Genomic DNA, 24651 nt, shown 5'->3' on the forward strand with positions numbered 1-24651 from the left:
ACATCCCCATTTTTATTCCAGAAATCAGATCAGGGAACTTTTTCCAGTAACTCTTTCCAGGTTTGCTGTTCTGGAGTAACGGGGTAACAGGGCGTTAGTGACCGGACCGAATTCGCCTTGAAGGCTTACGCTCTAAACGGTCACAGAGAGATTCTCCCTCAGAGAGACAAATACTTCCCGCGTCTCTAGAGTTTGCAGGTTCGCTGCGATCGATGCCTGACGTGTCACAGAATGCCACATTTACCCGCTGTACATCGCCGCTGAATGTGATGGTGCTATAGAAACCAGTATATAATAAAAAAGGGGTTAATAAAGTGCAGGAGGAGAAAAGTTACAAGAAACCGGAATGGTAGGAAGTTTTATTTTACTGAGAGGGTGGTAGGTGAGTGGAACAGCCTCCCAGCAGAGGTGGTAGAGGGTAATACAGTGAGGGTATTAAACATGCATGGGAAAGACATACGGCTCCTGAATCTAAGACGAGACCAACGACTGATTAAGGTTTGAGTCGTTACAGCAGGAGGAACGGGCGACTAGACAGGGGCCGGATGGGGCCGATCTGCCGGCGGGTTCATCGGTTGTCAGGAGGAAGGTTTTGGTGAAGCGAATGACTACAAATTCCAGTTGTCGGGGGGGGGAATAAGATGCTAACGATGTGATAACGAGATCTAATTACTAACCTGCGCGAGTAAGTGCTCTCTGCCGAGGCCGTCGCCGGAACTCAATACTCTTCATCAACGCATGTAAAGTCTTTGTAGAAATGGAGAGCGGATGTCGCAGCGCAAATCTTCCCGTGAAACATGCAGAATACTGCGGTTTTCTACATTTTTTGCTATGTTTTCTGTAAAAGGGGGAAGATCTCCTCGGGTTCTCCCTTCTTTGTGAATGAGGTTCTAGAAGGACGCGAAGCTCTGCTGACCGGTCCTGTCTGTGGTCGGCGTAAGTTTAACTCCGGAGGACTCTGTGACGCGAGGAACGCCGTCAGGGCTCTAAGATTTCTCCGTGAGCGTACAAGGAAATGTTCTAGATCAAGTTCTAGATCACCAAGAGCTCAAAGACCTTCTGTCATCCAAGGAAAGCGTGTATTATTGTTGGGTTGGATCGTTTGTCTTGGGATGTTGTCAGCATCCGGATCGGTTACAGATTCCGTCTGGATCAGCGCCGGACTTTCTGCTGCTTACTTTCCAAGCAAATGAGTATTTTACAACTTCGAAGCTGGAGCGGGTGGCAGCCGGTGGCAGAGCCAGCATAATCTCATCACTTTGCTGCCCTAAAGTTCTCTCCTTTCACCTCCCTATCCTTACAATCAGCAACTTAACGATAGGGGAGAGAGATCACTTAATGGGGAGGAATAATCAGGCAGATGGGAGAGAGCTGCTCCCATGCTGTAAACACACGATTCTAACACATGGTTTCTAATACGTATTCATTGGTTACTTTGTTTAGAAAACAGCGTTATTTGGGTTTATTTAATGTATAGAAGTGATATTATTGGCAGCTGTGGGCTCAGTCATCGCTGGAACTTTCCTGACGTCGCCGCCGGGCAGAGGCATCGGGAGCTGTAGCTGTAGCCGTGTCCGGATAATAAGCTCTTGGACCCGCCTCGGAAGCATCGCGGGGTCTCGTGTTATCGCTCGTCTTGTCCGGAAAGTCCTACGTTGGTCTGTTCTCGATGTTCTAGACTCAGATTTATTTTATTTTTTTAGCTGCAAGACCCAAATCTGTTTACTTTAAAGAAGTCCTGATGATGTCACAGCCCTGACATCGGCCTCATAGACTCCGCTAGAACCGGCCTTCTTCAAATAAAGGTTTTTTTTATTTATTTTTTTAAGAATGTTCACGTTTTACTTTTGGAACCGGATAATAAGTTAAAGCGCAACCGGACGCGTAGGAAGGGCCACAACAGCCTCACGTAACGCTTCATGGTATTTTTTCCGTATGTTTAAACCGGCGCAAGACTCGAGAAAAGCCCTAAACAATAATCTAAAAGTTTTGTTATTTGAGCTCCTAGAATTATGGTTTTCCAAACGCTTGCTAAACAGTTTAGCTTTTAGTGTTGATGCTTTTTTTTTTTTTTTCGTTGTTGTGAAAAAGCCACCCCGAAACTGGAGAAAAGAGGATGTGGCCGACGGCTTTGGGTTTACCGCCGTGGAGTCGGGTCCAGCGCTTTGTCTGTGGCGCGCGGTGGCTTCATCGCATTAAATGCTGCCCTCAGAAACCACAGCAGTTCTGTTGCCGGAAAAAACTCAGAACAGGAACAAAAATATCACAAGGACGCTATTTCCACCCCGAGAGACGCTCAAAGTGGCTTTTTTTCCCCCCCTTCAATTTCTCGAAATTATAGGTTCTTCTTTCAGGTGCTTGGGTGATGCAAACAGATTTTTGCGGTGTCGTTTTTCCTTTTTGGCCAAAAACGAGGTGGTAATTTTGTCCTAGAATGCCTGGTATTCAGACGCCGTGGCGTGTTTATAGTATTCTTCTAGTGACTCTCAACTGTGTCCCAGTCAACAGCTATCTGGGGGGATTTAATAGCCGCGGCCTCGACCAACCCCGGCACGATACGCAACGCGAGGATAAAGAATAAAATTAGCCCCGGCGCTTTAAGGACAGCCGCCAATTCGATGACATGCACTCAGCAGGTGACCCTACATTAATAGTTCATAGGCGGCTCGTTCACCGGCCCACTGAGCGTTTGCCCGATGGCCACTCCGGGCCCGTTTAGGATTTATAACAATGATTCATTTAACGATTGGATGTGATTTTTTTAATTAATTTAATAAATTTAGCTAAGATTGGATCTAAAACAAGGCACAATAACATATCTTCAAAATAACATTTTTTGAGTCTTTTTAGACTTTCCTAAATTATTCTTTGAATGTCGGGATGCTCCAGACTCGGTCTGACTCGGGTCCAGATGCAGATGTGGACCTCCTTATCCTACTATTCCCCAAAGCTCTCGCCTCTTTCTTCAGAAGGACCGTTCTTCTGTTTTTTCAGGATGTCTGCTTAGAGGTTGGCCAACTTTGCTCTCAGACCTCTCTTTTCCTTCTTTTCGTCAAACTCGAGGATTTCCCCCAAACCCTTTCCTGTTTGGCCGGCCCATTCTTCACCTTAAGTTGCTCAAACTTCTTAAACACCCGGCCGTTCTTCTGTATTCTTTATGTCTAAGATCCCATGAAGCTTGATCTGAAAGCTCCAACCTACAGGCCCAAGCATCGCCGCTTCTCCCAAACCACCATACTGGTTTCCCGTAGAGTGGCCTCCACCATGAATTGCTATGCGTAGCTTGGACTCGTGTTGGTTACAAATAGCTTCTTGGCGGACTGTTACCAGTTATGAGTTCCACAGAGCTACGTTTCTCATCTCGATTGTTCTAGATATGCGCATGTACGTTTTTAGGCCATTTTCCTGTTCTTTAGAAAGTGTTCTCCAGTAGATTTTCCCAAACAAAAAATGTGACTTTGCCGTTCCGCTCGAAGAAGACGCGGCCCCTTCTGGCAGTCTTTCCTTTCTTTAGTGAATCTTCCCATTCCTCTTTACCACAACACTTGGGTCATGATTTCAGAAGTAAGGTGAGGGCGGCACGCAGAGAAGAGACCCTTTATGGCGCGTCTCAATCATCGGCTTTCTTCTGCCTCTCGATTCATCTTCTCTTGTTCTAGAGGACCGCGAGGCCGGGCTGTGTAGCTGATCTTCTTCTCAGACTTCGCCACGTGAAATCCCGACTCCTTTCCGCCTCCTCTCCCGCCTCATTTATTACCACCCGCCAAATATTTGACTGAAGTCTCTCCCCCCGGCATATTTTGACAGGTTTCACTCAAGCTATTGTGTCCACTTTTAGAGTACGTTTAACAGCCACTCACACTTCCATTTGTCATGAGATTGGTTTAAAAATATATATTTAACATTTTTTGTGCAACTCATTTACTATCATATGGGAGGGGAAAACTTTTTATGGAAAGTATTGCGTGGGGGGGTCTTGATAATTGCCCCACCTTCTCTCGCCTGTGATTCGCCTGTTTTCATATTACACGTATTTGTTAAAAACCTAACTTTTTCCCACTTGCAAAAACTTTGCTTCTTTATAGTGTGTCGGGGAGGCAGTACTACTCATAATTAGAAATGCTGGGTTTCAATCCCCCAATGGACCTTTTCACTCAGAATTAGATTTTATGGTTGACTTGAAAAGTTGCAGATCTGCTCTGGATGACCGCAGACTCGTTTTATGTAAATAGGTGACCCCAAGCATGGGAGTCGGGGGCACCTGCCGATGTCACCCCCATCTAGTCTCCTCTACGATCTGCTTCCAGCAACAACGTGTGTCTGCCAACGAGTCCCCGGGCCGACCCCGCAGACGCAGCCATGGCATTTATTTTTATTTACTTTTGTATTTTTATTTGATTTTTCATAATTTTCATCATTTTTTTTATTTGAGTGTTCATACTTAAAGTAGAATTATTATTATTATGAATATTTTAGTTGGTATTATTATTATTTTTTTCGCAATATTATTAATATTTTTATTAGTATTAATATTTTTATTAGTATTATTATTATATTATTTAGTAATAATAGTTCAATAGTTCATTTTTATGTCCTCAAAAATATTTTATTTCTTTTTTTCTTTAATTTTGGGGAGTGTCGGCTCAAGTATTTTTTTTTTTATGCAGTTAAGCGATAAGCCACATTTGTTTCGATTTATTTACGTATTACCGAGAATTACGTTTTTTATATACTTAGGTCTGGTCGTCTCCGCCGGAGTAACCGTTCGTCCGTCCGAAGCTTTAGCTTCCCCATTAGCGTTACGGATAAATACAGACACAAGCATATGCTCCGACGCGGTGCGCTCCATGAATTTGTATTAGAGAGACGCGAATTGTGCCCTGGGCAAGCGTTTTCGCTTATGATGGAGGAGGCTCCGGATGACCCATGACAGATGCTAAGTAACCGGGGGGAAAATCGTGGCTACGGCATACATCGGCGTAAAGAGAGGTTCTTGTCTCGGGCGAACCCACAGGAATGCGCGTAAATGGAGGGTTTTCATTCGAAATGCTGTTTTGTGCCAGAGGGTAACTCGGCGGTTTCCCCAACCTAAGTGACAATACAGAGAAGTATTCAACTCAAACAACGCAGGTCAATTAGCCGAGTGTATTTTAATAGCCCCGTAAAGGTTTCTGCCGGCCGCGTCGCTTCACGTCTGCATTCCGCGCGGCAATAAATCTTTTAAAAGTCTCTTTAAGTTTATGTCAATGCTTTTAAACCACACGTTGGCAAAAGAGGTTCTATTTATGATTGACAACAAAGTGATGAATGCCAGTTGCCCTCGACCCTGGCACAGAAGGGTTAAGGGGCACTTTTTTGAGGGACGTTCTCCCACCGTCCAGATACAATGTTATCCTTGTCTGCCGTTAGTTGTATTATTAGATATATACGTTGTACTTCCCTCTTCCTACGCTTAACTCTAAATACCCCCAGCAGGCTAAGTCCACTGGGGGGGGGCACCTTTGTTGGGGGGGGGTGACAGGAGGCAGGACTGTCCACCTATCAGACCTTCATCAGTATTACGGCTGCCTAGGCCAATCGGGAGATCCTCTGATCTCCCCAACCGGCCCGTGATTGGCAGGGAGAACATTGTGAAATTCCAGACTGTCCCCAAGAAACGGGACTGTTAGGAGGTATGAATAATTTGTGAGGGGGGCCCAATTACGTTGGTGATAGATCCTCCTTCCATAGCTACATCCGTTTCTTCTGTGGCTCAAGCTGTGGCCTTTCGCATTAGCCGTCGGGATGTACCTGGTTGCCACCTGGACTCGATGTCACTTTTACCTGTTTGTAACTTTTTCAGGCTTTTCTTCACTTTCTGCATTTTTTTGAATGCCTTCCTCTACTTGAACCCACCTGTCGAAGCCCCCGTCTCTTTCAAACTACGTACCAGAAAGGGGTTGGTGAGGTGGGACTGAAGATGACGAGGGGTCTAGAAAACACTGGAGAGGGGTAGTGGGGCAAAAAGAGGGTGTGATGTAAAAGAGAGGGCAGAATACGAACTGGGAGTGAAGAGCAGAGAATTAACGTCGGGAGATTGCGTGGCCGAGGGTCCGATGTCAGTCGGTTCCCCCGTATAGTTTGCTGCGCTTTGGTTTGCGGGTTGATACAATGTAACAAGATCAGGTAGCGATCTCTTTAGGTTGCTAAGCAACAGAACAGAAGCCAACGGGTAAAAGGTAAGAGCACATGGGCTCTGAAGGGGTCCTTCTGTTCAGTCCAGGACCCTCTTTCTCCTCTTCTCCTCCCCGTTTCTCCCTCCTCCGCCTTTGGCAGCCCCCGACCCAGCGACCACTACCCCTGAAGTCATCTGCTCCCCGGTTATTTATCTAGTAGGGGGTTTGGAAACGTTCTTCACTCCCGCGAGACCCGAGCTAATTAATGATTAGGATATTACCAGGGACCCGAAACAACCAAAGCGACTATTAACGGCAGCCGCGGAGTTTCTAGGAAGCCCAGATTTATCGGATGATAATGTTTTTCAGGCAGAATATTGTTATCTACCCCAGATGCGCCCCCCACGCCTGCCACGCTCCCCTTTTGAAGCCTAACCCTCCGTGACAGAGGTGATAAATGAAACATTAATGCCGCTCCTCATCGCAAGCCCCTGAAATATTCATGCAAAACTATATTCCAACAACGCCCCCCCCATCTGTACCGCTACATATTAATATTCTATATAATATAATGTATATCCCAGGGCAAAACCAAGGCGGATGTCAGAGATTTTGGGTAAAAATTGTGAATCCTTTTCTTTTTTTTATATTTCCATCATATGTTTTTTGTTTAGTGAATAGGACTGTAACAGGTGGGATTTGGGAATCGAAGCACGGCCACCCGGAAAAAAGATGGCATCTTATGGTCGTCCTAGCATAGTTTACGTGAGATTTGTAGCTCCGCGATCCGCCGTCCGTCGGAGAGGGCCTCTGAGGAAGTCCTCCCCCGCAGACGGCCTCGCTGATCCCCTTGGCTTCCTGGATCGCGGTTCTCTAACTTTTAAATTGATTAGAGCGCATTAATTAACGAGTGTCACAAACCCTTCACCAAGCGCAGAGAGAGGTGGGCTTCCTCCATTATCCCCGGTGATTTCTCCTGACAGGCGGCGTGAGCTGGTGATGCCCCCCGTGCCACGCGCCTTTTACCCTCTGTCAGTGTCCGGCACACGTCTGTCGAGTTACCGTTCAGGGGGCTTTCAATGACAAAATGGGGCAACGGTGGGGGTGGGGGGTGCAGGTCCTAGGAGCTTCCAGGTATTTTGGAACTCAAGTAGGTTGCTTGCTATGTGTCCCTCTATGGACCCCAAGTCCCTGATGCCCCTCTTTCCTCCCCTGATGCCCGTCTTTTCTAGGAGGTCAGAATGTTTGCTGGGTATGAGGGGATCGCAGGGTTCTACGGCCCTAAAAGCCCCGATAATGTGTATAGAAACAAAATTAAGAACCCTGTGTGTGTCGTAAGGAAATATTGAGGAGAATCACTTAGGTATTCGCTTACATTGAGGCTTCGTTTCAGTGATTAACCCCCAATAGTCCCAGTAAAGCCGCCTCGTCATGAATCGTTATCACATGCGCCACGTTTACATAGATATCTGTTTTTAAGAGATTTTGATTTAATTTGAAACAAAAGGTTCCTGCATGCGTTTAATGATATATAACGTAGAGTATAACGGACGCCTTGTTCCCCGATTCCTGCACTACATTATATTACATATACATATTACATTATATTGTACTTTGTGCGCTACGGTATCTGCCGGAGATATTAAACGTTCATAAATTCCAAGGATGATCTGTTCAGAAAGTCTTAATATTTTATAAAAGACCTACACTACCCTTCAGAAGTTTGGGGTCACTTAGATATTTCCCTGTTTTTGAAAGAAAAAAGTATTTTGTCCATTAAAATAACATGAAATGGGTGAGAAATCCAGCACAGACAGGGTTAATGCTGTAAATAACCATTGTAGCTGGAAACGGCTGATTTTTAATGGAATCTCTTAATAGGCGTACAGAGGCCCTTTATCACTCCCATCACTCCTGTGTTCCAATGGCCCTTTATCACTCCCATCACTCCTGTGTTCCAATGGCCCTTTATCACTCCCATCACTCCTGTGTCCCAATGGCCCTTTATCACTCCCATCACTCCTATGTTCCAATGGCCCTTTATCACTCCCATCACTCCTGTGTTCCAATGGGCCTTTATTACTCCCATCACTCCTGCGTTCCAAAGGCCCTTTATCACTCCCATCACTCCTGGGTTCCAATGGCCCTTTATCACTCCCATCACTCCTGCGTTCCAAAGGCCCTTTATCACTCCGATCACTCATGGGTTCCAATGGCCCTTTATCACTCCCATCACTCCTGTGTTCCAATGGGCCTTTATTACTCCCATCACTCCTGTGCTCCAACGGCCCTTTATCACTCCCATCACTCCTGCGTTCCAATGGACCTTTATCACTCCCATCACTCCTGTGTTCCAATGGACCTTTATCACTCCTGTGTTCCAATGGCCCTTTATCACTCCCATCACTCCTGGGTTCCAATGACCCTTTATCACCCCCATCACTCCTGGGTTCCAATGACACGTTGTGTTCACTGATCCAAGTTTAATTGATGGTTAGAAACATTTTGTAATTATGTTACAGCCAGAAATGTCCTCGTTTTCCATGGAAACAGCTGAGTGACCCCAAACTTTTGAGCAGCCGTGTAAGTTGTTGTGAAAGATCCCGTAACGCGCAGAACTTTCTATTCCCTCGCACTTAAACTTTTTTTTTTTTCGCGGCGATCGCACTTGATACTCATGTGACCGGGGACTCGGGGATTCGGTTAACGATGCGAAGTTTCCATGGATATGAAGGCAATAAATATTATCTGGGTGCCGGCTGGAGATTTACTGCGAGGGATCAACAAGAGGTCTCGTGCGGTTAGGAGAGTTTAATAAAAGAAATCTTCATGAGTGAAGAAATCCAGGCCTGGGGGAGGGGGGGGCATCCTAAAGGAAAAGTGTTTCCAGGGCAATAGTTTAATGCCCCCGCTGATCCAATAATCATTTGTCTAACAAAAGAGCTGCTATTGTGATGTATGGCAACAGAGAGTAAAACCGCAATTAAACGCACTTGGGGGATTTGAAACACATGGAGGATCGGAAATTCCTCTAACGAGACGATTCTAGAAGGGAATGAAAACCAGGCTTTTCCCGCGAGACGAGCCGATGCCGGCCCTAATGGATAGCAGCGTCTGAAAAGGAGTCAGGGAGTGAAGGGGTTAAACCAGCGGGATCGCGCTGATAGAGCAGATGGCCAGTAATGATTCCGGATCAGATTTCCGGATCATGTAAGCGCCGGTAACATTGTTGTAAATAAAAAATCTCTGCGTATTCCGAACAGAAAGCAGCTGCCGTGGCATCGAGTCGCCGGGTCCTCCGGGAATTCGCCGGGGATTAGATTCGGCTCCGTGGAGCGGACAATTTTTATTCCAAACCGAGTGAATTGGCTGAATTTTTCTGTTTTTTTTTTTTGGTTAGATTTATCTTCACGAAAACTTAAAGAATTCTCTGTGTTTTTAACCAGTATCGTTTTTTCTTGTAACGCGCGGCGATGCAGAGCGGTGGAGAATGCAGCGCGGGTATCAGAAAAGAAAGGGTTAATTAACAAACATATTCTTGTCTCGGGGGATTCACTTAAAGCTGCTGTTCCACTAAACGAAATCAAGCTTTAGAAACCTTCCTAGAAATAAGTATTTAATGAGGTTAAAGTTTGTCATCATTTTTGACAGGAACGCTTAATCGTCATGTGACTTAGAAGCAGGTGGTTGCCATAGAAACGGAAAAGCTTCTGAAAGTTTCTGTGTCGTTTTCGTGTGATTAAACCTTCAGAGGGAAAAATAACTTGACAGATGTCACTAATGTTTTGTAGAAAGCATTCTTTAACAAGAGGATGGTAGGTGAGTGGAACAGCCTCCCAGCAGAAGTGGTAGAGGGTAATACAGTGAGGGTATTAAACATGCATGGGATAGACATACGGCTCCTGAATCTAAGACGAGACCAACAACTGATTAAGGTTTGAGTCTTTACAGCAGGAGAAACGGGCGACTAGACGGGGGCCACCAGGGGCCAATCTGCCGGCAGGTTCTGGGTTTCTTTAAGTGTTTGAGGGTCCGGCTCAGACTTTCTCTTTAGGAATAAGTTACTGTAACTGACTGGAACCGGAGATTCCTTGAGCAGCTAAATCGGAGAACCAAGAATTTCCGTAGAATTATCCAACTAATATTTTTTTCGGCCAATCACGTGTCAGTGGATTGAAGCGGAACGCCGGAATATGATGTCATCGTGTGACGCTCAACTTCATCATGTCGCAAGTTGGCCCTGTGGGAAATGCAAAAGCACGTAGCCGGTGGTCCGGGGCGAGGTAAATGGCCCCTAATCGCCTCTGCCCATCAAACATCACCGAGGGGGATCTACCACTAATTTGAATTAAAACCATTTCTCAAACACACCTTGGCGTCCAGGCGAAGCGCTGCGTTGGGCGGCACCGCTTCCCCCGCGCCAAGAACCACCGCTTTACCCAAAAGAAGAAGAAATGAAGAAAGTTGCAATAAAAAAATGTTTAAAATATTATTTTATGTATTCGGTAACTTTAAAAGCAGAAGCGAGAGGCAGACATTATTCTCCCGTTCTTGTTATTAGGCTGCTAATTGGCTCGGTATTTTTTTTTTTTAATCCCACAAGTGACCCTCAGTAGCTTCCCACGGATGACGCTGACGGCTGGAGTGGCTGCAATCAATTCCTTGCAACTTGACAACAAGGCACTTGAGACGTCAGGTCTCCTGTTTTTCGGCGGTTATGTAACCGCGCGCCGCCTGTCTGACCCGTATCGCCGCTCAGCCGCGCTCCATCCTCCTCCCGTCTCCTGATCCGATCTGCCGGACGGATCCTCCGCTCGACGAGATGAGGGAGCTTTGAAATCCGAGATGGCGTGATCCGTCTCGCGGAACCAACGACTGTTTGTGCACATTCGTGATAAAATGCCGGCGGAAACAGTTACTGGTCCGAGCGGAAACATTACCAGCCGGTGGAAATAGTTACTAGTCAAAAGAGAAAAGTTACTAGCCAGCAGAGAATAGTTACCCGTCAAAAGAGAAAAGTTACACATTTCCCCCCCCCCACTCGTCGTCGGCAGATGGTGACCGGCAGTAACCCCGGCACGTATGTTATCCGTGGTTTGGCGTCAGAGTTTCGGGTGGGTTGCCGCTGATCTTTAATGTGTCCCCATCGGGATTTCTGACCGTTCCTCCGAGGAGCGCTTACCCAACTCGTTTCGAGTTCTCGCTGTTTATCCGCAGACTGCTCTCGCGAGTTCAGAGCGCGGCCGTTGCGTTGACTTTGAGGTCTGGTGATTGCGGAGAACGGTCGGGAACATTGATTTGTTTTTCCCCCGAACCGTTTCTCTGCGGATTTGAAGGAATGCATCGGATCTTCGGATCACCGCTGTAAGCCTTTTCTCTAGAAATAATCTTTTTCATATATATTCCGTCACCGGGTCGGATCGGACTCGCCTTCGCTGTAAGATAAATACACTTACTAGAACGTAACCAGATTTTCTGAAGCCTTTCAGTGTTGTGCGTGATGTTCCGGTGTTTTCTCATGAAATCTCTTGATTTAAGATTTATTCTCTGCAAGGAGCTCCGGAATCCGCTGGCGTTATAGAAATGTAACGATGTAATAATAAGACCAGTCGTTGCGCCGCGGGAAGTATAAGGAGAATGAACCGGAGGCTACACCAACCACGAAACATTCATTCATTTCCAAAACTGGCCAGTCGTCCTCTCATTCCTTTTCTTCATCCGTCCGGTGAACTCGAGCCTGCTGTCCTCTCCATGGACTGGTCTCATCATCTCGTGTCGGCCATGTCTCTCATAGACCCGGCTCTGAAGGCACATTTAGTCTGCGTGGCTTCCATCCATATAGTGCTGAGTAACATGTACCGTCTCAGGGCTCTTGTATATTGTATAACTGATGTTATTAGGGCCACAGACAAGCTCCTAAATACCCCCAAAACTACCCGTATGGATCTCTAGCTGGGCAGAGTTGGAGAAGAGGTACAGTCTAATAGATTGTCAGCTCACAAGAGTCCTATTCTGGACTAGGATGGTAGTTCCAGTCAAAGTCAGAAGGGCCCTATTGTGTAATCAGGCTCCCTGGCGCTCTACTGCTCCGGGCGGCAGAGATCTCTCCTGTGATTGGCCCGTATACACTACGGCGCACCGTGTCTGGCTGGCGCAGCCTCCACAATCCGCGGGATATGATGTCATATCTTGGTGCTCAGTATAGAAGATGGCATCTAATCAGCATCTTAACGCGTTTCCCGATTCTGATCTGTTATAATGTATATATAATGTTATAATTCTGATCTGTTATAATGTACATATATATATATATAATGTTATAATTCTGATCTGTTATAATGTATATATATCATGTTATAATTCTGATCTGTTATAATGTATATATATATATATAATGTTATAATTCTGATCTGTTGTAATGTATATATATAATGTTATAATTCTGATCTGTTATAATGTATATATATCATGTTATAATTCTGATCTGTTATAATGTATATATATATATAATGTTATTATTCTGATCTGTTATAATGTATATATATCATGTTATAATTCTGATCTGTTATAATGTGTATATATATATATATATAATGTTATAATTCAGATCTGTTGTAATGTATATATATATAATGTTATAATTCTGATCTGTTATAATGTATATATATCATGTTATAATTCTGATCTGTTATAATGTGTATATATAATGTTATAATTCTGATCTGTTGTAATGTATATATATAATGTTATAATTCTGATCTGTTATAATGTATATATATCATGTTATAATTCTGATCTGTTATAATGTATATATATATATAATGTTATTATTCTGATCTGTTATAATGTATATATAATGTTATAATTCTGATCTATAATAATGTATTTTTTAAGAAACCGTATGTACTAAACAGAGAGAGCACAAAAGTCCGGATGAGAATCGGATTATGGAAATGCGTTTGTTACTCCGAGGAGATTCTCCTGCCCCGACACCCTCACCTGGAAAATTAAGGACAGCTGCTGCCACTAATTAAAATAAAATACCTTCTGCAGCCATCGAGGGGTTTTAAATAATTGATAATATGTTAATATTACCTGTAATAGGCTGTCTCGGCTGAAGCGAGACATTTCTCTTGGATGTTCTATCATAGAGCGGCTCGGTTTGGCTTTCATCTTCTTAATCATGGCCGGCACTTCCCTTCCTGATACATTCCTCCCGTTTCAGATGTCTCCACCGAGCCGCTTCCTACCTTCGATTTACATTCGATTAGTTTAACACCCGTCCAACCGAGCCCCCCCCCAAAAAAATAACCTGCCGAGCTACCTTTCCGAGCCGACCTTTTAACTCTTTCGGCGCCGGGTTACGAGGCTAGCCACGTCTTAACCGGAAAAAGGAGTTAATAGCAAATTCTGGGGAAAATAGCCTAAAAATACAGAATTTCTTTATTTTTATAAATCACTAAAAGCACTTTTTTGATTTTTGACCCATACATGACGCAGTAAGTTGTCTACCATGAAATATTTAGGTCAAAAAGTAAAATATTTTGTTTTATAGTAATTTATTAGAAATAAATATTTTATTTCGGCGCCGCTGAAACTTTTATGGCGGATCCTGAAGTTCTCTCCCGTCTCCACCCTCCAACCTTACAAAGGCTGCCTGAACCAATCAGCAACTTAACAGGGGAGAGATAACGTAATGGGGAGGAATAATCATGCAGATCCTGAGTTAAGATGGCTGCCCCCATGATACACACATAATGGGGGGTTCTAATACATTTATATGGATTATTTTAATCTGGATACGGTTGGTATCGGACAAAAATTATTTATTATTTTTTTTTTTTTATTTCCGAATTCATGAAAATAAATACCCCAGCCAAGTGTTTGTTAACTTAATTTGCCCCCAGAACACTCACTGTTTAATTTAGGAATTAAGTTCTTTATTTGGCGAGCGGTATTCAGACGAGAGATTCCAAGGAGATGTTTGCCGAGGGAAAGTCTCCCGGCGACCGGCTGTTTACCGACGGGGTCAGACGGCGGCCTCCAGACTCTCCGAACAGCCGAGCTGGTAATCGAAGAACGCCTCTCGGAATGTGCCGGTCTGAGAGGATCGATATTAGTGCAAAGCTTAGCCGGGGAGGGAGCTCTTTAAACATTAAGAGCCCCTGGGATTAGAGCCGATGAAAAAATAATGCCTAACAAATACGATGATGATGCGCTGTAAGACCTCTCGCCGCTCCCCAGCCAAACAGAGAAGCCGCAGCCGCCCAGCGGCCGCCATTTACGTTACCGGAAACATCACACGGGTTTCAGCAACGTTTCGTGCGAAAATCCAAATTTCCCTGATTTAGGAGAAAGATTTGCAAGGCCATCCCTCCCAATCGTCCCTACTTACGACAACCAGTCCCTCCGTGTTTCCTGATCGGTCAATAGTCCTTTTTTTATTTACAAACAATATATATATATATATATATATTATTAAATTTCAAATTAATTTCTACTAATTAAAAATGATTTTTTTATATTTTTTTATTGTGATTAATGATTTTTTTACATTTATTTTTATTTATTTATTTATTGTGACCATCGAATACTTTGAGTTTTGCTGAAACCGCTAAACTTCATTGTTTGAAGGGAATTTCATCCATCGAATTATATGTAGGCTGGGGCTCGAGCGTCCTTGCTTGCGTGTGATTAGCGAAGACCTCATCCATCCATAAATAATTAAGAATTAAAATATACATTTTGGGTTCCTATATCAGGAGCCCCCGACACCCCCCCCCCAAGTCACATAAACAAAGCTGTGGGGTGTTTGGAACTCTTCTTAATCCGCAGACCGCACACCCGCCGCTCATAATGCCGACGTGGTTTTTTTTAGGTGCCAATAAATTGTTATTATATAAAAATACATTCTGTAGAAAATATTTGCCCGCGCCGCTCGGCTCATAACCCCGTCGTAAAGAATAAAGCCGTTATTCTGAGGCGTTTCATAATTACCTCCCAGCACCAGGTGACACATTTTATTATTTCAAATAAAAAAACTAACAATCAAATTATTTCGGCTAATTGAATTTTTTCCCCCTTATGGGCTTCTATTGTATGTTTTATTTTCCTTTTTTCAAAACTATATTTTAATCAAACAAGCCATTTAGGATTTATTTCCCTGGACCCTAAAACTGTACTGTCCCCCCGGGAAATTACTAGTGAGACGTGTTATATTACCGAGAGTCGCATAATTAGGGCCACATTGGACAGCCTGGAAGCAGACGCAGGCCACGTGCAATTAACCGGCGGGGCAGAGCATCTGTCACTGAAAATGTTCTTAGATGAGAAGTGAAAGAAGTGTCATGGCGGACGCTCGATGCCAAGGCGCTCTTCCACATCTAAGCGTCCAACCAGGACCACGGCTGAGGTGGGATCTGGAAGAGGGTTCTGTGGGCAAGAAGAGACCGTTCCATCGGCCTGTCCTGGCGATAGGTGCCGAGGATGGTGGTGAGAGGACTTCTGAGACGAGGTCTTCCAAGAGAAGTAGGGACAACCTGTAGGAACTTGAGTTTGGGCCTGAAGACCAAGAAGAATTTTACCAGAAATACTGGCTGGTAACGAGGCCAGCAAATCCCCACGGCGGGGACTCCTGGCGCTGACCTATCACAGCACAGCACAGAGCCCGGTGTGAGCTGCATGCGCGCCACCTTTCATACCCACAATGGCAGCAAACGCTAGTGGAGGACCTCCACCTTACCTATGGCCATCGCGTCTAAGTATACCCACCTCGTCGCATCCAGGTTTATCCAGACGGGGCAAGCCTCGCTTTTTAATAATAATAAAATAAAAAAAAGAGTTTGTGGTTTTTTTCCCCCACACTAAACATAAGAATACCTTGTAAAGAGCATAGTGAATGTTTCGTAATTCAGGAGATTTTTCATTAAAAAAAAAATATATATATATATATAATAAAATATGAGTAAATATATATATATAAAAGTAAATACAATTATGTGTGTGTGTGTGTGTATATATATATATATGTAATATAAATAAATATGAGTAAATATGTAATAATCTAAATAATAATAATCTAAGTAGATATGCGTAAATATATAATATAAATAATCTAAATAAATATGAGTAAATATATATATATATAGATCAATATAAGTGTGTGTGTGTGTATATATATATTATAGGTATAAATATTTGTAAATACTGTAATTTTTTTTTTTTTTGCTGCATTCTCCTTTTGTTGTATCAAAAAACTGCATATTTTTCTAAAAACATGGCAAAAAAAATGCAATCGGATTGCGTAGAATGTTTAGAATTAGCGTGAATGTGATTGACATTTCCCCAGCAGCCGAGATAAATATTTAGTGCGTGCGCGTGCCGCTCCAACGAGGCGCGTTTAATTATCAGGTAATTACACGCAATTAACGGCAGAAATTAGGAATCTAACCCAGGCGAGCGATGCGGGAAAAAAAAAATTAGCACTTTGCCGCGAGGTGCAAGAAATAAAAATGATGTTTCTGCAAGAAACGGCCAAAATCTAGAAATTTCGATGGCGATATTTAATGAAATCCCTTCGACAAATATAATTAAGGTGTTTTAATATGAAGCCCTGTAATAAAGACTAGCGACGGACTCCCCGAGGTCTCGGCTAATTGTGTAGATTACCTTAAAGCTTTGAATAGTTTTATTGGATAATGAACTGTTAAGACGCGTTAGATCTTTCTTAAGCAGAATTTGGGTTGAAAAGAAGAAAAAGAAATAAAAGCGATGGAGAGACAGGCCCGAAGTGCGGCATTTTAAAAGCAATTAGAAGGGAGATTTAAGTGAACTTCTTTGATCTGACTGTCAGATTGTGATTAGAACCGTAAACGCTTTAATCAAACGCACCCGGAGTCATTATGTTTCCTTAACTGTTTTAAACTGGGAATTACCGCGGCAACCAATGGCGGTTTGGAAAAAATATATATCATGTATATGATGAGCAATTCTAGCGTTAAACTTTTTAGGAAAGCGAGCGGACTTCAGACTTTCTTCCCGTCCTTTCGTAGGTTGGGGGGGGGATCCGGGGAATCCCTGACCCCAAATTTAATGCCGAGGATGGAAAAAAATATCAAAAAATTGCTCTAAATGGGAAATAAAAACAAAATGCAAATATATATATTCACACCCAGCTCCTTGTACGTTAGGTAGCGGATTCTGCATCTTTAGGGTTCTAACTGAAAACAAACCCTTTCTGCTGCCGCTGTACCAGAATCTGCCGGCAGATCGGCCCCATTTGGCCCCCGTCTAGTCACCGTTTCTCCTGCTGTAAAGACTCAAACCTTAATCAGTCGCTGATCTCGTCTTAGATTCAGGAGCCGTATGTCTATCTCGCGCATGTTATAATTTATAGTGTAAAGACGCCTTGCGGGTTGAGAGGCTTGTTTGAGAACCAAAGGAGATCTGTGGCGACGATGACCTGCAGGGAGAAGAGCGCCGGACCTGTAGGTCCGATACCCACCGTATCCTCAGCGAGTGTCGCTGTTTAGTTTGTCTAGCCCCATCTTTGGGTCTCAAACACCTACGCACTTTTATTCCTCCCCTGATGCCCTTCTTTTCTCAGAATCTTAGGCGCCAAAGAAGGTGATAGGAGGACATTAGAGCAGGAAACAAATTATTTGGATAATAACATTTTATTTTATTTTTTTGCTGCCAATCTCTGCTTTCTTGGGGAAATCTAGTCCATTTTTAACCAAATCAACAGAAAAATTTAAAAAATAAAAGAAAAATAATATTTTTTTAAAAAAGTCGCCTTTATTTATATGTATATTAAATTTTCTTAATGACAAAGATAAATCCTGATACAAAATAAATATGTATAACAATCTAACTATATATATAAATATATTGTTATAGATGTTATTTTCTATAGATAATATATATTATATTGTTATAGATATTGTTATATTTTTATATTTATTGTTATATATAATATTGTTGTGTGTGTATATATATATATATATATAGTGATAGATATAGATATTGTGTTATATATATATATATAATATTGTTGTGTGTGTATATATAGTTATAGATATTGTTATATTTATTGTTATATATCATATTGTTGTGTGTGTGTATATATATATATACATATAGTTATAGATATAGATATTGTTATAATTATATATATATATATTAAATGGCGTTAATGAAGATGGAGCTGGACTCTGTTGTAAATATATCTATACCAACTCCTCTTAATAAACATCATTTTTAAGTATATTTATATTTCCTCCCCAGAGGGATTCCTGGTGTTTTATGCATTAAACGGACGTGCGGAATTATATATACAATCAAACGCGCTGCCCTTTAGAAATCTTTTCCCGGATAATTTAATTGCCGTGTTTACTTTGCCCCCGCTTGTAATTTATCCCTATTAAATCTCCGTGTTATCGCGTATCACGGACCGGCGCGTTTCGCTCGCCACTTATTATCTGTAACAAGCTATTTTTTTTTTCATCTGTACAGAAAGGAGCCCCCCCCCCAAAAAAAAGAGGGGAGAATGAGGTTTGTGAATGATAAATGGGGAAGTTGACTGGCTAACTAATAAAGATTTGTCTTAATCAGCCGTGATTTGTCAGAACAGGAGCGCGCCGGGGTCGGGGCAGACGCCATGAATAATACAGCGTTCTCCGGCGAGGGGCCTGATGAGTATGCCGCGATTAGCCGCCCCTAATCTGTATTCAAACAAGGAGCTGCACCGAGCCGGCTTCTAGGCCGCGGAGCTTTTCACCCCGCCGTGGCTTTTGTGCAGAGTCGGAGAGTTCAGTCTTCTCCAGCCCTTCCGCGGTGCAGGGGCTACGGCGTTCAAATTTCGAGGTCATCACCCCAAGAGCAAACTATGACATCACCGCGTCCCGTTACATCCACTTCAGCAAAACGTTCTCTCCTCCTCGCGTCTTTTTCTTCTTTTCTAACGTTTAATCTGTTTCTCTGCGACCTAAAATGATCGTTTTTATTCTCTCTCTATAATACAAAAATAGGAAAATTCTCTTCAAATTTAACTGTTTTGGTGCCAGGGAGGTGCGCTGTCAGCCCGAAACACTTTGGTTTAAGAAATGATTGTTTTCCTCCATAAGAAACAAAAGAGAAGAACATTTCCTTAGTTTTATTCATAACTTTCATAAAGTCAGTATCAAAATTTAGTAACTTGTAACTGTAACCTTTAATATGCAAGAGGGTGGTAGATAAGTGGAACAGCCTCCCAGCAGAAGTGGTAGAGGGTAATACAGTGAGGGTATTAAACATGCGTGGGATAGACATACGGCTCCTGAATCTAAGATGATGAAACGGCTGATTAAGGTTTGCGTCGTTACAGCAGGAGATTTATTAGAGATATTTCATCTCATTTTTATGTCATTTTCACCGTTATAAATTTGCCGATCCCCTTTAAGTAAACCTGACGCTTTTTTCTGCTTGTATGGCAACAACCTATCAGTGCCTGCTTTTGTGTCACATGACTATTAACTGTTCTCAGTTACATTTCAGAGAAATGTATAAATTTATAAACAGCCACGATATCAAAAGATTTGGCGAGATCTCCCTGCATTAATGACCAAATTTATTCACAAAGCCGTTCGGCTACCGATATTAAGCCCAAAGAGTCCTCCTTCCCCAATGAGGCTCCTCGCGTCTCCGGCTCTCAGGTCCTGATCTTCTCCACCACAAAGCAGTCAAAGAACGGGCCGGGAAAAGGAAATTGGTGCTTTTCATGGGATGCGGTAATTCGTGTAACGGGGACGGCGTTACTCCGTGAAGGGAGATCGCCGGCCGTCACATCAGCCGCCCGCCGCGGGACGCTCGGCCCGACACGCTCCCTGCCTCTGTGGGTTGACGCCTATTTGTCCTCAACAATCAGCAGAGAAAGCCGCTATTCATCAAAGTGACAGCGGTTTATCCGGAATCCCACGGAATGACAGCGCGGCGCTAATGGATGGGAACTAAACGGAGGGCCGAGGCGCGGAGAGACGTGACGGAGGGAACAATGTATCAGAGGACGGAGAACATGACATGCTCCGCGCTCCCATCCAGAAAACGCAGAAAGTATTTAAAAAAATAAATTGTGCTGGTTTTTCAGTCGGCGTTTAACCCTTACATAGAAACCTGCCGGTAGATCGGCCCCATCGTATCTACCTCCCTCTCAGTAAAGTAAAAGTTTATTGCCAGAGCTTTGGGAACCACGTGGAGGTTTTTGCCTCGTTTGCTTATTTTTCTAATGCCTTCAAAAGTTTATAAAACTAAAGAAACCAATCAGTTGTTCTATAATTATTATTATTAGCTTTTATTATTATTATTTTTATTATTAGCATTATTATTATTATTCATAGTTTACATTTCGGGGGACAAGTTCTGTATTTTCACAAAGTCACAAAAATCTGATGTTTCAGATTTTAAGAATATTTTAAGAAAAACAAAATAATCCTAAAATAATAATATTACAGCTCCTTGCAGAAATACGGCGTATTACATATTATTAATATTATTATTACATATTATATATTATTAATATTATTAGGACATATTATTATTATTACATATCATTTATTATTATTATTATTACATATTATCATTTATTATTATTTTTATTATTATTATTATTTCATATTATTATTATTACATATTATCATTTATTATTATTATTGTTATTATTATTTTTATTATTACATATTATTATTATTATCATTATTATTATACCGGCTACGAGGACCGGATAGATTAGGCACAGAGGTCTCAGCTACACAGGGACATTTCTAGAAGGGTAATGGGGCAAGAGTCAGGAATACAGCGCTACGGAATCTGCTGGTGCTATAAAAATAGAATGTAGTAACTCCGGCTCCGTTTTTTTCACATTTTCATGCGATTGTTTATGATGTTATCTGTGTTACCGGCCGCATCGCTATTATTCCCGCACTTCTGGCTCCCGCGATATCCCGGCTTGTAAGATATTCCTGTAAATGTCCGTCCCGAGATCGTGAAGATTTCATCCCCAATCTCTCGTTTTTCTTTTCTCAGAGCAAGTCGGACAGTCGATCTTGGAGAATTTAAGCCAGGACCGCGAGAAGATCCAGAGGGCCAGAGAAAGGGTACGAGCAACTTGGTCTGTTTGATCCATACATCCCTACAGTCTAAAAACACTAAACACGGCAGGGACAAGCACAACGTATAATAACTCCCCAAATTTAATCATACATTATACAGGGTTGGCTCGCTGGTTTAACTATACATTATACAGGGCAGCTTGCTGATTTATCTATACATCATAGAGGGCAGCTTGCTGATTTATCTATACATCATACAGGGCAGCTTGCTGATTTATCTATACATTATACAGGGCAGCTTGCTGATTTATCTATACATTATACTCCGTACAGTTTGGGAGGTAAATTTAAGTTGTTGTTTCACGGCTCCTTGCTTCTTTCTGCATTCTTTTAATTCTTGATTTTATTCCTCCCCAGCTCAGGGAGACGGACACGAATCTGGGTAAAAGCTCCAGGATCCTGACGGGAATGTTGCGAAGGTAAGAAGCAGGTAGGGGCCAGTATTTTATTTCCCCCTCAATGCGGACCGGGCTCGCCTTAGCCGCCCCTCGCTGTCAGATTCCGCCAAAACACCACGGTATGCGGTGGCGATACCGGCAGATACTGGGCGTGGCTATCAGCACGGAAAATATTATATATAATTGGGATTTATACTTTCATTATTAATTACTGTACCAGACCCGGGTGACATGCGCGACATACACTATCTGTACCCATATGTTGTAGTCGAGACAGACCTCAAATGCCCATGATGGGCAGGGAGACCGATGCAGACCCTGAGAATCTGCCCATTCACCCCAAGACTGGGGCAAAAACCCTGAGAATCTGCCCATTCACCCCAACATTGGGGTAAAAACCCTGAGAATCTGCCCATTCACCCCGAGACTGGGGTCACCGTGAATATTCCGCGGCCCCCCGGACACGTATGTATAGATCTGTATGTGACACGGACGGGAGACGCGCAGCGATTGAAATCAATGCTTCGCTGCTTGTAGACAATCAAACAACGAGAGCTCCGGGGTCCCCCTGAACGCTCCCGCGGCCCCCGAACGGCCCCCGGCCCGCACGCAGCTCTCTCTCACTGTCACATCTCGTTAAAGGAGCCTCTCGCTTTGTGCCGATTGAGCTGTCTCGGAATCATTCATCATTTTTGGCGGAAACAAGAAAACCCGCCGCTATTTAAATAATATCATATTAATGTCAGTCAGCGGCCGCGGGGTTAATCAGACGCAACATTTGGAGAAAACGCTTTCCGCCAAACGCCATAAAATAGGATTTATGAGCCGGGGGTCTCGCGCCTTCCCCCCCGCGTTCTGCTTGAGAGACCCCCCGGTCCGCGACGCGGCCGGTGCTCGAGGGTTAAGGCGCCGCTTCATCACGAGAGGGATGAATATGTCTGGAAATCGTGTCTTTTGATGCATGCGCAATCAGGGTGACCTTTGACCCGCTTTGTTTTCAATCAAACAAATGGCAATTTCCACGCCGAGGGAAACATTAAAACCTAAAATCTGCCCCCCGATACGAGCCGTTTGTCCCATCGGAGTCTCCCCCCCCAAGCGTTACTCGGCCCCCCGGCCGCCGGTAGCGTCGTGCCTATCCCCTGCAAGCTTATAGCTCTGCAGAACCTAGGGGGTTAAGACTTTGCCAACGAGAATTTGCTCTCCAAAAATGACCATTTTCACGTAATAAAGGAGGCAGAAATTGGAAGGAAACCGCAGCCCCGATAATGTGCATAGAAAGAGCGGGAAACGGCTTTATACATTAAACGGGGCAAATAACCCCCATTACTCTTCTAATAAATGCCCCACTCAGCTAAACAAATACCCCGCCTCCAGCCACGCCTCTACCCACACCCCCTAAAACAAAAGTGCCCCCCTCTGGGGTGGGTATATTGAGTTGTTCTTTAGGGTCCTGCGTATAATGATTGATGTAGAATCCCCCCGGCATGCTCGTCCGGGGCGGCCCCTTGTGTGTAAAGCGAGGGTTTTTCCCCCCATCCGCCGCTCCGATTCCGGCCCCCGATGTTACCGACTCTGTGTTGGTGTCGTTAGGACGCCATCGTGGTGACCTCGCGTAACGCTCGGCGGCGGCGGCGGGTGGTACGCTCTCTGTCAGCGCGGCCCGCAGGTGTCCGACACAAACATCTGAAGTCACAGAAGTCTCAATTTGTCATAAAATGAAAGACATTCAGAGGAACAACGCGGCCTCTCTCTGCACAGAAGAAAGAGCGACGGACCCCCAACCCCACCGAACAAAGGGGGCTTCAGTACAGCGGCGGGGGGGCCACGGCTGGCTCTTCTCAATGCGCATTTGGTGTCCGCAACCCCATATACTAACCCCCCCTCCCCCGCTCCTATTGTCCCTTCAGAGACCCCGTACCATCTCTGCCTGTGCCTCCAGATCTTAAGGTCTCAGTACAGCTCTAAGGTCACGGAGCGGCGCGTCCGGCTGTAGAACGTAAACGGTTAAAATCGTCTGTACGGCGCCGAGTGCACTGCAGGGCGTCTATAACATAAAATCCGACAGATTATCAAATAGGAATCTAACCCCGGAGTCCGCTGCGTCATCATCACTATAGCGCTGTCGCATTCTGTGGCGATGTACAATGTATGCAGCTAATTAAAACTCAGAATTTGTCAGTCTAATGATCGCTCTCAAAGCAAAACTCTGCGTATAGAGAGACGAGAGAGAGAGACGGAGGAGAGAAGAGAGAGAGAGACGGAGGAGAGAGAGAGAGAGAGATGGAGGAGAGAAGAGAGAGAGAGAGACGGAGGAGAGAAGAGAGAGAGAGAGACGGAGGAGAGAAGAGAGAGGGAGAGACGAAGGAGAGAAGAGAGAGGGAGAGACGGAGGAGAGAAGAGAGAGGGAGAGACGGAGGAGAGAAGAGAGAGGGAGACGGAGGAGAGAAGAGAGAGGGAGAGACGGAGGAGAGAAGAGAGAGAGAGAGACGGAGGAGAGAAGAGAGAGGGAGAGGGAGAGACGGAGGAGAGAAGAGAGAGGGAGAGACGGAGGAGAGAAGAGAGAGGGAGACGGAGGAGAGAAGAGAGAGGGAGAGACGGAAGAGAGAGGGAGAGACGGAGGAGAGGAGAGAGAGAGGGAGAGACGGAGGAGAGAAGAGAGAGGGAGAGACGGAGGAGAGAAGAGAGAGGGAGAGACGGAGGAGAGAAGAGAGAGGGAGACGGAGGAGAGAAGAGAGAGGGAGAGACGGAGGAGAGGAGAGAGAGGGAGAGACGGAGGAGAGGAGAGAGAGGGAGAGACGGAGGAGAGGAGAGAGAGGGAGAGACGGAGGAGAGGAGAGAGAGGGAGAGACGGAGGAGAGGAGAGAGAGGGAGAGACGGAGGAGAGAAGAGAGAGGGAGAGACGGAGGAGAGAAGAGAGAGAGAGACTAACACTAGAGGGTCAGAGACTGCAAT

General features: G+C 44.1%; 1 protein-coding gene across 4 annotated transcripts in view; it reads left to right on the forward strand.

Moving 5' to 3' along the window:
- Positions 1–24651, forward strand: part of VTI1A (vesicle transport through interaction with t-SNAREs 1A) — a 122993-nt gene that overhangs the window by 67145 nt on the left and 31197 nt on the right. For 2 of the 4 annotated variants that reach the window (XM_053450209.1, XM_053450210.1), the window contains 2 exons: positions 21213–21283; positions 21656–21717. In XM_053450209.1, the coding sequence (XP_053306184.1) occupies positions 21213–21283; positions 21656–21717 (133 nt within the window). Of the gene's footprint in view, positions 1–21212; positions 21284–21655; positions 21729–24651 lie in introns of all 4 variants that reach the window. The other 2 variants (XM_053450211.1, XM_053450212.1) reach the window with 1 other exon arrangement.

The sequence above is a fragment of the Spea bombifrons genome, chromosome 11 (genome assembly GCF_027358695.1).
Source record: "Spea bombifrons isolate aSpeBom1 chromosome 11, aSpeBom1.2.pri, whole genome shotgun sequence".
NCBI lineage: Eukaryota > Metazoa > Chordata > Amphibia > Anura > Pelobatidae > Spea > Spea bombifrons.